Below are 13,570 nucleotides of genomic sequence, written 5' to 3'. Positions count from 1 at the left end.
CGAAAACCCATCGCCGGGTTGTGGCTGCTCTAGATCACCCCAGTCCTGCCACCCAGGAGGACGCAGGCTGCTGGAAGTCCCTCCAGCCCGGGATACCCGTGGTACCCAGGGATATCACCCGGTACTCACCGAGCGCAGGCTCTGCGCATTCCTTATACTGCTCCGGGGTACAGAAGGGCGCATCCCCTGCAGGGAGAGGAGACATCCATCACTGGGCATCAGCCACCGCTGCTGCGAGGGAGCTGGGGACTGCCGGCCTCCCCGCGGGGACCACAAGGACCTCCCTGTAGCGAAGCGAACCCAGGCTGGGGATGGGCAGCATCCCCCCCACCTCTGCCCCTCCCGGGGGCCTTTTCTTGCAAACCAAGGGGTGGGTTACTGGAAATACCACCCAGGGCTGTTAAGTGGGGCCAAATATGGGGAAATCAGACCCAGGTCCCTCTGCCACGTCCTGCCCCTATTTCAGGGCCTTTTGCAAAGGTTATTAGCATCCTTCTTTCCTTAGGGAAAGGTATTCCCAGCTCCTTTAATCCTTGGTCCCTTTCCAGCTCATTAACCCCTAATGAGGGATGGAGGGAGGGGGGGTCCCTGCGCCCCCCGGCACACTCACCTGGCATGTGAACCATTTTGCAGTTGCAGTTTTCCACAATATACCGGGTCTCGCAGTCGATCCTGCAAGCCGTGATACTGTAAACGGGAAAGAAGTCTAAGCCCATATCCGACGAGCGACATTCACCCCACGGCGGAGGCAGGTACGTCAGCTGCAAGAGAGGGAGGAGCGGGGTGTCAGGGGACGCTGGGGACCAGCAGCGAGGAGCGGGGCACAGCATCTCCCTCCTCTTGCCATTTTAGTGATGTTTGTAAGGAGGGGACCAAGCGGTGCTGTTGCAAGGGAAGGCCACAGCATGACTTTGGCCAAGTGAGAGTCTTTAGCAAGGTCTTCTGCTCCAGAGCTGCTCTGCCGCATCCCTCCAACCCAGCATCTCCGGGAGCAGAGCCACGGCAGGATGGTGCACTGGAGATGTGCAGTGCCAGAGGTTTTCCAAGACCAGCTCTGTGGTCTTTCTTGCGCCACTGGGAAAATCTTGCCCATGCAGGGACCGTGGGAGAAGCTCCGACCTGCAAATCATCTCTGACTTTGGTGAGAGCAAACATGGGGTTGTTGGTACCGGTCACAGAATCCCAGAATCCCAGCCTGGCCGGGGTGGGAAGGGCCCTCTGGAGATCATCCCCTCCAACCCCCGGCCAGAGCAGGGTCACCCAGAGCAGGTGGCACAGGAACGCGGCCAGGCGGGGTTGGAATGTCTCCAGAGACGGAGACTCCCCCACCTCTCTGGGCAGCCTGTGCCAGGGCTCTGCCACCCTCACAGCAAAGAAGTTCCTCCTCCTGTTGAGATGGAACTTCCCAGGGGCAAGTTTGTGCCCGTTACCCCTTGTCCTGTCCCCGGGCACCACTGAGAAGAGCCTGGCCCCATCCTCCTGACACCCCCCCTTTCAGTATTTATCAGCGTTGATAAGATCCCCCCTCAGCCATCTTTTTTCCAGGCTGAAGAGACCCAAATCCCTCAGCCTTTCTCCATCAGAGAGGGGTTCCAGTCCCCTCAGCATCTCGGTGGCCCTTTGCTGTCCCCTCTCCAGCACTTCCCTGTCCTTCTTGACCCGGGGAGCCCAGCACTGGCCCCAGAGCTCCAGCCGTGGCCTCCCCAGGGCAGAGCAGAGGGGGAGGATGAACCTCCCTCCACCTGCTGGCCACGCTCTTCTCGATGCCCCCCAGGATGCCATTGGCCTTCTTGGCCACCAGGGCACATTGCTGGCCCATGGATGGCTCCCATCTCCAGCTTACTCTAACCTCTGAACTGCCCCACTCCGTGCCACTCGTGGGGACAACGCAGACAGCGCTGGTGACACTGAGGAGCAGAACGGGGTGGCAGTGAGACCCCAGCAATGGCTGTGACTGCTCTGTGACTGCTCTGGCGTCAGCAAAGCTGCCACGTTTGCACCGTTCCCTTCTTCAGGCACTTTTCTCGTTGATGAAAAATGCAGCAGATCACAACCCTCAGAGAGGGCCAGGGACTTGGGAAGCATGCGGAAAGGATCAAGAACAGTTCAGCAGCTAGAGATTGCTGCAGAAGGTGAAAAATGCCAAGGAAAGGGCGTACCGACGCCGTAAGGAGCCTCCAAACCTTCCTGCTCCCCATGGAGGGATGGCTCTGCTCAGAGCCGTGCTGCCACGGGAGATGGTGCCAGGCAGAGCTGTACCTCGCTGCAGCCTCCCAGAAGGTAGACAAGTCCATCGCCTCATTTTTCCAAACACCCACGCTGGGGGAGAGCCCCGTGGAGCGAGATACACGTTCATCCACTCTCCCGGCACCCCATGATGACGAGGAACCCGCCGCCTTCTCCCCTGTTTGCACATCACCTCGCGTGAGGCTCATGACTTCTCTGCTCAGTGCTAGGGCAATGCAAACCCTTCTGCTGTTACCGCTTTATTTAACACAAATGCAAAGATAAGATAAGCGGGACTCCACAACCCACCGCCGAAACCTTAATCCAGAGCCCAGAACACGCCGGAGGACAAACAGTCACTCTCTGGCCCCCACGGCCAAATCTACCTCGTTCCTCTTCTCTCGGCAGCCTGGCAGCCTTTCCCGTTTCTCTTTATCTTTGCTAAATGCTCCACACAACTCTTTGCTAAAGAGCAGAAAATAGCATTCCCCTAACCCCTCCTTCTTCGTCTTTTAAAGCAGCATCCAATTTGCTCTGCTTTGCTCCAAACAGGGAACGTTTTGTGCTGGCAAAGCGCGTTGGCTGAACAAAAACATTTGCTTTAAAAAGTGTAGTAACATTAATCACGTCCTCAAATAAATATGTAAACATATGTTGATGGACTATGAGCCTAGGACTTAGTGGCGAGGCTCTGCGGTGCGCGTCTTGGGTTTCTGCTGGAGATTGATGGGAAAGGGAGGAGAAAAAGAGATGACCCAAGAAGTGGAGGCAGACGCTGCGGGATAAAAAACAACCTCATGAATCCTTCAGGCACGGACCTGCCGTAACTATGACAAAATTACCACTCTGCAAACCGTCTGGAGCCCACGCTCTGCTGTAGGTTTACCCCATAAGATCTTCCGTGGGAAGAGAGCTCCAGCTCTCCAAAGCACCCTGTGAAGAGATGTCCACCTTGTGCAGCAGGTTGCAGCGCTGGGGCGCTGGTGAAACTCCCTGTGGCTTTGATTTATGAACCGCTCAGGCGTTAAAAATCCATAACGGCCTTAAATTGCAGCCAGGAAGAGAAAGACGAGATGTTAGGAAGAACGTGGGGACGCTTGGGTATGGCAACAGTCTGCCTTGGAGGGGCACGAAACCTGGAAGCTAAAGGAGAGTTTGGGGAAGACGGCAGGCTTCAGAGGGTGACCCTGCCCTCTGGGGCTGGGCAAGCTCTCAACTCAGCCAAACCAAAGCCGTTCCTTCTCTAGGAACAATATTGCTGTGAACAGTTTCCATCCAGGGCTCCAGAGGTGCTTTGCTTACTCCAGCACTTTGCTTGCTGCATCTACGGGGATTACGCTGGTTCCCAGTTAGTTCTGTCTCCAACGGGCTGACGCGGGCTTTACGGGACCAGCTGGAACCGTGGACGTGGCAGCCCTGTGGCACACCCGTCTTCTAGATGAGCCAGAGGTCCTCCCCAGGACGAGATGGTCGCGCAAGGTCTTCCTTGACCCCAAGGCTGGAGCCGAGAAAAGCTCAGACCTGCCTGCCCAAGGGTGAAGGGGGTCTCCGTGTGATGGTCAACTCCTCTTTGGCTCTGGATGCCCCCAGCAGCCAGGGATGGAGGGATCACCAGCTCCCTTCCCCTGCTCCTGTGAGCACCAACCCTACTTTCAAGCACTGATGAGACACAAACCGTTGCGGCGACATCGAGCTGCGTGTCCCGCTCAGCGCCTCTGCAGGATGCTATGCCCTCCAGAGCCAGCCATCGCCCGTGGGTGCCCGGCCTGCTTGGGGTGGGATGCGAGCTCCGGCATCCCCAAAATCAGCCTCAGTCCGTGCTGCTGCTCAAACTGCTCGGAAAAGCAACAGCGGCGAGAGCCGTTCCACCGCCTGGAGCGACGCGCACCGATCGCTGTGCTCAGCGGGGCCGATGTGAAGAGCAGACAGTATCCAGAAGGGGTGCGAAGATGCAGCAGGTGACGGAGGGATCCCATCTGCGGGGACCAGCTGAGGCATTAAGGGAGGAAAAAAAAAAAAAAAAGCAGTTCCCAGCAATTTCGGCATCCTCCAAGAAACAGGCCTGGCTCGCAATGGGGTGGTTTGGAAAGTCAGCAAAGCAGCACCTTGGAACGAAAATATCAAGAGCATCTCTGTGACAATAGCAAAGCGCTGTTTGAAGGGGATCTTTTCTCATTTGCTTTACACTCGCAATATAATGGAGTACCAGATGCCATCATTTAGTCATCCGCGGCGGAGAAAAGGGCCCATATGTTGCACGTTGTATGATAAAGGAGAATAAATAATCGCGGTCTCAGATGGTGTCAGCTCTCTTCCAAGCACGGCTACACACAAATCTTTTAAGCCCTTTAAATTTTATTCTGAAATGTAGGTGACGAGATCAGAAAACGATGGGAGTCGTGACCAGATATTTAGCTTACACACTTTTTTGCTCAGCCAGCGTTGGATTTGAGCCACGGCGCTTGTGAACTGGCACGGCATATCTGCAGGAGGCGCACGGCCTGAATGATTCATTAAACCCTAATCGATGCCACTTCGTTAACAGAGTTATAGCCCGTTTTGTAGCCAGGACCACGAGCACTGACCACCCCCATACCAAAAAGCAAAGCTGGTTTGCACCTCCCCAAAAGCGTGGCGTTCCTTGTGGATTTGCTGCTTTGCTGCACACGCGATCCCGTGTGCACACTTGCACACACACAAGTGGGTGGGTGGGGTGGCTGACACACCGGAAGGCTGTGCCGCCATACAGAGAGACCTGGACAGGTTGGAGATCTGGGCAGAGAGAAACCTTATGAAGTTCAACAAGGGCAAGTGTAGGGTGCTGCACCTGGGGAGGAACAACCCCATGCACCAGTACAGGTTGGGGGCTGACCTGCTGGAGAGCAGCTCTGTGGAAAGAGACCTGGGAGTCCTGGGGGACAACAGGATGACCATGAGTCAGCAATGGGACCTTGTGGCCGAGAAAGCCAATGGCATCCTGGGGTGCATCAAGAAGAGCGTGGCCAGCAGGTCAAGGGAGGTCATCCTCCCCCTCTACTCTGCCTTGGTGAGGCCGCACCTGGAGTACTGTGTCCAGTTCTGGGCTCCCCGGTTCAAGAGGGACGGGGAACTGCTGGAAAGGGTGCAGCGGAGGGCTACAAAGATGATTAGGGGACTGGAACCCCTCTCTTATGAGGAAAGGCTGAGGGATTTGGGTCTCTTCAGTCTGGAAAAAAGACGGCTGAGGGGTGACCTTATCAACGCTTATAAATACTTAAAGGGTGGGTGTCAGGACGATGGGGCCAGGCTCTTCTCAGTGGTGCCCAGGGACAGGACAAGGGGTAACGGGCACAAACTTGCCCCTGGGAAGTTCCATCTCAACAGGAGGAGGAACTTCTTTGCTGTGAGGGTGGCAGAGCCCTGGCACAGGCTGGCCAGAGAGGTGGGGGAGTCTCCAACTCTGGAGACATTCAAAACCCACCTGGACGTGTTCCTGTGTAACCTGCTCTAGGTGACCCTGCTCTGGCCGGGGGTTGGAGGGGATGATCTCCAGAGGTCCCTTCCAACCCTATGATTCTATGATTCTATGATTCTATGATTCTAAGTGTGCGCGTGCACGCGGAATTCACTTTCCCCCGTCTTCCTAAAGACGCAGGAATAGAATCATAGAATCATAGAATCGTCTCGGTTGGGAGGGACCTTTCAGATCATTGACTCCAACCATCAACCCACCACTGCCCAACCCACCACTACCCCATGTCCCTCAGCACCGCGTCTGCCCGGCTTTTAGATACCTCCAGGGATGGCGACTCCACCACTTCCCTGGGCAGCCTCTTCCAATGCTTGACGAGCCTTTCCGGGTAGAAATTTTTCCCAGTATCCATCCCAGATGCAACACATCTCCCCTGCCAGAAGCCAAGGTTTTTCTCTCCCTACCCCTCTCTGAACGGCCAATACTTAAGAGCAGAAAAAGCCTCTTGGTGCATTTAACCCCAGCGGAGTTTTTTTTGCTCTGCGGTATAACCGCTTTCCCTGTTTTTCAGAAAAGCGCATCGTGTCTGGGACCAACAGGAGACTCCAGGGAAGCTCCAACTTTTACTATTTAAAGGAAATTTCCCCAGTGAAACTCCTGGCCATGGAGCAGAGCCCTGTGGGGTGCGATATAAACACCTCAGTGCTGCCTTGTGGTACATTAATCCCTACCTCGTACAGAATCCCAGAATCCCAGCCTGGCCAGGGCTGGAAGGGCCCTCTGGAGATCATCCCCTCCAACCCCCGGCCAGAGCAGGGTCACCCAGAGCAGGTGGCACAGGAACGCGGCCAGGCGGGGTTGGAATGTCTCCAGAGACGGAGACTCCCCCACCTCTCTGGCCAGCCTGTGCCAGGGCTCTGCCACCCTCACAGCAAAGAAGTTCCTCCTCCTGTTGAGATGGAACTTCCCAGGGGCAAGTTTGTGCCCGTTACCCCTTGTCCTGTCCCCGGGCACCACTGAGAAGAGCCTGGCCCCATCCTCCTGACACCCCCCTTTCAGTATTTATCAGCGTTGATAAGATCCCCCCTCAGCCGTCTTTTTTCCAGGCTGAAGAGACCCAAATCCCTCAGCCTTTCTCCATCAGAGAGGGGTTCCAGTCCCCTCAGCATCTCGGTGGCCCTTTGCTGTCCCCTCTCCAGCAGTTCCCTGTCCTTCTTGACCCGGGGAGCCCAGCACTGGCCCCAGAGCTCCACTTACATCTCTCTATCACCGGGCAGGGATTTCTTGCTGCTGGCTACGGCTCCGAGCAGAGCCCCGAGATGTGGCGGCTGTAACCGGAGCATCTCCCACATCTCAGGGGGACCGGCACCGGGAATCCGAGCGCTTCCCCCTCCATCACCGGCTCGGTGGGAAGCAGCGCTGCAGGGAAGGTTCATTCGAAGTATGCCAGGCAAATCTGTGCTTCTTCCTCCGGGCAAGATTTTCCAGCCAAATCTCCCTGGGCTGGCAGGGTCGGACCCTCCCTCCCCTGAGCAAGTCAATGAACTCTTCCCTCTCCAAGGGGCTCATCAAGGGCTATTACCTGGAGCCTCCGCCGTAATTACAGCTTGAAAGACTCGTTGCTTCCCTCATTCTCTGTAATTTGTAATCAGAAGCAAACTCTCGACTGATCAGCAGCCAGATAGGGCTGCGGGACCTCTCCGGAGGGAGAAGGCACACCATCAGGGATCACCCACGTTTCCCACATCCTGCCTCAAGGCCCAAAGGTAATTTGGTCCCACGAAAGCTTCCCTCACCTTTCCCAAGTGGTTTTGATGAGCAGGGACCAACGTCCCAAGTCTCCGATGTGGTCAGCTCTTGTCCTGACCTTTTATTTGCAGTGATGTCTGAAGGCGGCTGCTGTTACCGTCTGTTTGGAGCCCCAGCAGCATCGCTCACGGGACCGCCAGGACCGCCGGGTCGCATCCTCTCAACTGCTCCCTGTTATCCTTCAAAGAGACGATCCAGCCCCAGAGCCGGGTAGGGTTTTACCCATCGCATAGCTCCCCTTGCAGTGAAAGACTCGAATCAAAGGGCCAAACTCTTCCGCAGGGTTTCCTGCCCTGAAGTGCAATGGAGCAGGATCCGGAGGTTCTTCCCTCCAGCTTCATGGCTTCACGCCCTGCGGACCAGCTCCATCCATGCTCCTGTTGCCTCTCCTGCCTTGGCATAGGATTCTGGATGCCCTGCAAGCCCTGGGGTTAACACAATGGTGAAGCCACCCACAAGAGCATCCCTCCTTAACCCACTCCTCGCCAAAATGGGGCTGCAACCTCAAGCAAAGCCTTCACCTCCAAAGTGCTTGGCCCCAGAGAGCTGCCCCAGCAACTTATTTTAGACATTTGGAAACTAGATGATCTCCAAAAGTCCCTTCCAACGCCTACCAGTCTGTGATTCTGTGATTTGACATTTGGATTTCCTGGCCACGATGCTACCGAGGCTGCTGCATCGCCTGAAAGAGCATGCCGGGGAGCCGAGCCCGCCTCGCCGGCCGGCAAACAGGAGCACACGAGACGGAGCGCGTAAACAATGTAAACGGGAGAGACGCTAATTGGATTGGATTCCTCTCCCCGGCAGCCGTGCAGAGTTTTCCTCCTCTTGAGGGAACGGCTTTCCCCTCTTTCAGATGATGCTGATTTGGGGTCGGAGGGAGGGCTACGGCGCTGGACCGGAGGCGGCTTGCCCAAGGATGCTGAGCTGCTCCCCTCCAACCCGCTCCGCCTACCACCAAAGACAAACCGCTTTTCTTTCAAGCTAGAGGTGGGGGGGGAAAAAATAAAATCATAAAAGCAAAAGGAAAAGCAGAGGTAAAGGCAGCAGGGACAGTTTCTGCCCTCCGTTCCTGCAGGAGAGCAGCGCCGAGCTCTAATTTTGCTCCGCTGCCGTGGCAGCTTTCCAAGGGCACATACCCCTCCCCGGTCTCGCCCTTGTAGAAACTCATCTTCAGCCTGTAATTGAGGCTGACAAACTTACCTCCTCGCGCTTTCGCAATCACTAATACTTACCTAATTAACAAAATGCTTTTTAAATTCTCTTGATCCCGGCTGTTGGGGATTCCGACAAGTGGTTACGAACCGGCAGGCGCCGAATAGGAAAAGAAACAAATTGACTTGTCTCCTTAAAAGCAGGACGGAGCTCGCTTGCTGGAAACTGCAAGGGAAGGGTGGGCTGCTCTCGGCAAACCGGGGAAGGGGGGGACGGACGCGGCTGGCAGCGGCGGGGGGCCGTTCGGCATAGCCTCCTCCCTGCCACAGCCCCTGTTCCTGGCCACACTGCGGCCCCTCGTAGCCACCCCTGGCACTGAGCCTCCCGACAACTGCCAGCATCTCTCTGCTGCCAGAAAAGGCTTTTTTTTTTTTTTTTGATTTAGTTTCAGTGGTATCTCTGTTCTTTTCTACGTGCTGTAATTTTATGCAATAGGGAAGACGTGGAAACGCAGAGGAGCTGTTTCCAACACAAGGTCGGGGCAGTTTCAGCCCGGTTTGTAACGATGGATCCGGCTTTGGGGACGCATCCTGCATCGCCTGGGCTCTGGGCTACGGCTCAGCCCCTCTCCTGCTTCCTCCACGGCCGGGTCCCCCACCCGCCGCCACCAAACCTCAGGCAGCGACCAGCAAAGAGGGATCAAACCTCTCCCCGAACACGGCAACAACTAGAGGGGGTGTCTTCGCATTTGCTCACAACTAAATAACGACCAGAAACCTCCGCTCTTTAATGAGACATCAAATAGCAGCAACTGACTAGAATTTCAATCCCAGGCAGCTTTAGCACTCGTAAAATGCTTAAAAAGCTCGGCCTACGCACAGCTCTCCCAGTTAATGATGCTGGAAGTTGTCTCTTTGCCGTCTACCTTTGCCATGCCGGGTGCGATACCTCGTCGTTCCTTCTCATTTGCTCCCTTCTTTGCAAGCACCAAAGAAGTTGTCTTTAAGGAGAAGGGCTTAACCCTTCCAGCAGCTGGAAGGTCCCCATGCACTGAGCTCAGGGAAATTATTACAGCCCACCAGTCCCCAGCTGCTGGAGGGGGAGCGGGCACCGGAAGAAAAATGTGATTTTGGAGCTCAGGTTCCTCCGGGTCCCCGTTTCCTCAGAAACGATTTTGCAAATCAAATAGGAATAGTGAAACCTCCCCAGAAAGTCCAGGGCAGCCCCCTTCAGAGGCTCGTCCCGGCTTTGCTCCCAGAACGGCTGCTCCCGGCAGTCGCTGCATCTCCCGCTCGGTTCTACCTCCCGGCTAAAGGAGACGGACCCCTCGCTCGTGTGCACGCTCGGTCTTAAATGGCAACAAACTCTTCTCTCTCCTTCCTGGTCACCTCCTTGGCACATCCACAGCCAGCAAAAGCGTTCCCCCTCATTCTGCCCGACAGCCTTGGCTGTATTTGTTGGACTACGTTGGCCAAACTGCTACAGAGGTACCCAATTTGGGGGGTGCGTGGCGGGAGTTGGACCCTCTAAAGCTCTCCTGTCCTCAGCCAGCAGCTTTCTAGTGTTTTTAAAAAAATCCTCGTATCCGTATAATATGGGGAAGGGTTAGCAGGAGCCCCCAGACGACTACTTCACCTGCATCCCTGATGTTTTCTCTTTCTGATCTCCTTCCTAAGCGAGGCCTTTCCGATCTCTCCCGGTTCAGACGCACCGTTCCTGCCCCTGACTCAAGTCCATCGCTTGCCTCCGAACCCGTTTTCTTTTGCATCCTTTTAGAAACAGGCTGATTCACTCCTAATGCTGTTTTCTAAGCAAAACCGCTCCCCTGCCCTACAAAAACAGCCACGCAATCATTTTTGTACGTCTCCTCCTTTGAACCGGTCCCGTGCAACCAAGTTTTCTATGCGTCTGGCCGGTTTGCTTCTTGTTGTTGAATTAATTAAGAGTCCGATGATATACCAGAGGAAATCAACTGGGAGTGCGTGGGACTGAGGGAAACAGAAAGAAATCGGAGAGTGGATGTTCTTCTGGGAGGATGTGTAAGACCGTAGGTTGGAGAAGATGCTCTGAGCGAGGGTTAGGAAACATGGGAAATACTATTTAATTGCTTCTAATTTTCAAATGCCGCTGCCCACACCCTGTTTGGAAATACGGGCTTCAGTGCGATCGCTGCCAGACCCCGAGTCGTGTTTTCCTGCCTCTGTAATTACACTTTTGATACCGCAGTTGGTGGTAGCTGATGGTCTCTGTCCCGTGCAAGCATTACGAGGGGATGAGTCTCCAAGGCACGCTAGAGCCCTATTAAACAATATTGCTCCATCTTCGAACCTGTTGCTTAATTGAAGCCTCTTAAATTTTTTATTGCCAAGTTGGCAGAAATTGCCATTTTTAGTGCGCTTTTCATCTTCTCTAACGCGTCGTGCCGATGGCGTGGCAGGGAGCTGCCGAGACGGGGGAGGTCCCATTCTCCGATCCCATCCCTTCTGGGAGAGGCTCGGGCGATGCCGCTGAGATACGGCGACGACGCTGTAAAACCCAGCCGGGAAAAGAGGATTAAAAGGAGCCAAATCCAGGAGGAATTTATCTTTCTCCAGCGGATAAACCCTCCGAAATGTAATTTCCAGTGCGCTCACCCACGCCTCGGTGCTGTGGTGCGGTGCAAGGCTATGGGGGGGATATTGCAGCCTCCTCAAAGCCACGCACAACGCAAGGTCCGGGGAGGCTTGTTATAGCACCAGACTCACCCAAAACTGCTGGGAAAAGGGAAAAATTGAGATGTATCTCTCCAAAGCCAAGAGCAGCAGGCGCTGAAAGGCACTGCCCTACTCGGGGTGGTCCTGCCCTCCCTTGGAACCCGTCCGGAGGGTGACGGCCCCCCGAGCCAGCTCCTGCGCAGCTCCGAGCTTTGCCCATTCACGAGAAAATAAACCTTATTCATTAGACTCAGCAATTGCCATGGAAACCGCTCCCCTGCGCGGCCGGAGCATCTCTCGCTGCAAGGCACAACGGGGACCGCGGCCAGCTCTCCCCATGTAAAACGGTGTGAAAAGCCCCCAAAACACCAGCTATGGTCTTGCACGTCCACGTAAACCGCTACAGCTCCTTTCACGGTGTGTTCAGAGACAGCCACTGCCGTGGTGTACGGAAAGTCACCCAGAGAGGATGTTTTTATAGAATCACAGATGGTTTGGGTTGGAAGGGACCTTAAAGACCATCCAGTTCCAAAATCCTGCCCTGGGCAGGGACACCTCCCACCAGCCCAGGTTGCTCCAAGCCCCGTCCAACCTGGCCTTGAACCCCTCCAGGGATGGGGCAGCCACAGCTTCTCTGGGCAACCTGGGCCAGGGGCTCACCACCCTCACAGCAAAGAATTTCTTCCTCAGATCTCATCTCAGTCTCCCCTCTTCCAGTTTGAGGACTTTACCCCGTGTCCTATCATCACATTCCCTGATCCAGAGTCCCTCCCCATCCTTCCTGTAGGCCCCCTTTAGGGACTGGAAGGGGCTCCAAGGTCTCCCTGGAGCCTTCTCTTCTCCAGGCAAAGAGATACCCGTGCAAAGTCCCTCTTACCATGCCGCTATTGCAAACCAGCACGACAGCGTTACAGCATTAACATTCCCAAACTGGTAAATGTACCTTAAAAGTGTACCTAAAAAGCAGAAGGAGAAGAAAAACTGATTTGGTTTCTTTTTTGTTTAGGCTGACAGCTAATTTTAAAGGGAGATTTGATGAGATCAGGCACCATCACGGAGCCAGAGTTTGCTTTCGATAAGGGCATTTCGGAAAGCGCTCGGTATAAAGATCCAGGATTTATCGCCCCAGCACTAAGACTCAAGTCCTCGCTTGCACTAAGCGGCTGCATACCTGGAAAGGCAGGAAATCAGTAAGTAAAGCCCAGTAAATATTCTTATTTCCAGACTGGGGTTGGGGGGGACGAAGGGATGGATTTGGGTATGGCCACAGGGAATAGTAACAGAGCCGCAAATAAAGCCATGAGCCTCTAAACCACAAATAAATTCCCTTCGCCCCAAAGCCTGTCTCAAAGCCGATGCACGGGTCTCACCATCACACCAAGGCGAGTCTGCCCAACTCCACGTCTATTTTTTTATTGCTGGGAAAAGCGCTTTTTATTGCCGGGAAAAGTAAGACAGAGGCTGCCCTGAGCTGGGAGACGTGGAACGACCTTCTCTTTAGCTTTACTTCTATTCTTCTCCAGCTGGAGGATCGTTTCATTTAGGTTTCATGGTGTAAAACACACGGTTTCGGATCTCAAGAATTAGCCGGCCTTAGTCCCCTGGGTGACGCCCACGGGCTTTTCCACCTTTTGCTCTTATTTCTTGAAGGAGCAGCACGTGCCTGCCCCAGATGTAGAGATTTAGTAGGAAAAAAACCCGAGACTTAGTCAGGGGTCTGAATAAAAGATGCCCATTCAGGGCTTGAGAAGGCGGGTGATGCCTGGCTGGTCCCTGCGGGGTAATTCGAGGAGGCAGTAGCATGTGTATGCTGTAATGGTCGTAATTAGGTTAAAAAATGACTTTATGGAGTGGGGGGATTGGGGCCGGCAGCATCGCCCGGGGAGCTGAGTGCTGCTCCAGGCAGGCGGCTTGAAGAGCCTCCGGGTCTCCTGGGTAAAGGTGTCTCAGCCCGTGGTATAATTTGAAACCAGTTACGGAACCCCTGGCCCCAAGCAGAAACGTGCCCTTCCCTCTCCCAGCACCAAAACTCCATCAAAACCTGCAGAAGAGGGAACACACTCGAGCTAAAAATCCCCCCAAATCTGTTTTTCTTCTCATCCTTCTATATCTTCCCTGCCTGGAAGGAGGGATTTGGAGAGCGATAGGTTTTTTCCCTCTCTCTCTCTCTCTCTCTCAGCTGGCTGTCTCCCTGATAGGAAATCTAATTTTTTAATAAAAATAATGAAATAGTTAA

The 13,570-nt window shown here is 54.6% G+C and overlaps 1 protein-coding gene across 2 annotated transcripts in view; it reads right to left on the bottom strand.

The window, feature by feature from the left end:
• The window catches only part of LOC134524341 (acid-sensing ion channel 2), a 532,610-nt gene that overhangs the window by 8,336 nt on the left and 510,704 nt on the right, over positions 1 to 13,570 (bottom strand). For both annotated transcript variants that reach the window (XM_063354278.1, XM_063354277.1), the window contains exons 4-5: positions 611 to 761; positions 130 to 186 (exon numbers count right to left, since the gene is read on the bottom strand). In XM_063354278.1, coding sequence (XP_063210348.1) covers positions 130 to 186; positions 611 to 761 — 208 coding nt within the window. The remainder of the gene's footprint in view (positions 1 to 129; positions 187 to 610; positions 762 to 13,570) is intronic.

The sequence above is a fragment of the Chroicocephalus ridibundus genome, chromosome 17 (genome assembly GCF_963924245.1).
Source record: "Chroicocephalus ridibundus chromosome 17, bChrRid1.1, whole genome shotgun sequence".
Lineage (NCBI taxonomy): Eukaryota > Metazoa > Chordata > Aves > Charadriiformes > Laridae > Chroicocephalus > Chroicocephalus ridibundus.
The sequence above is the reverse complement of the archived record's forward strand: the minus strand, read 5'-3'. Positions and strand labels throughout refer to the sequence as shown.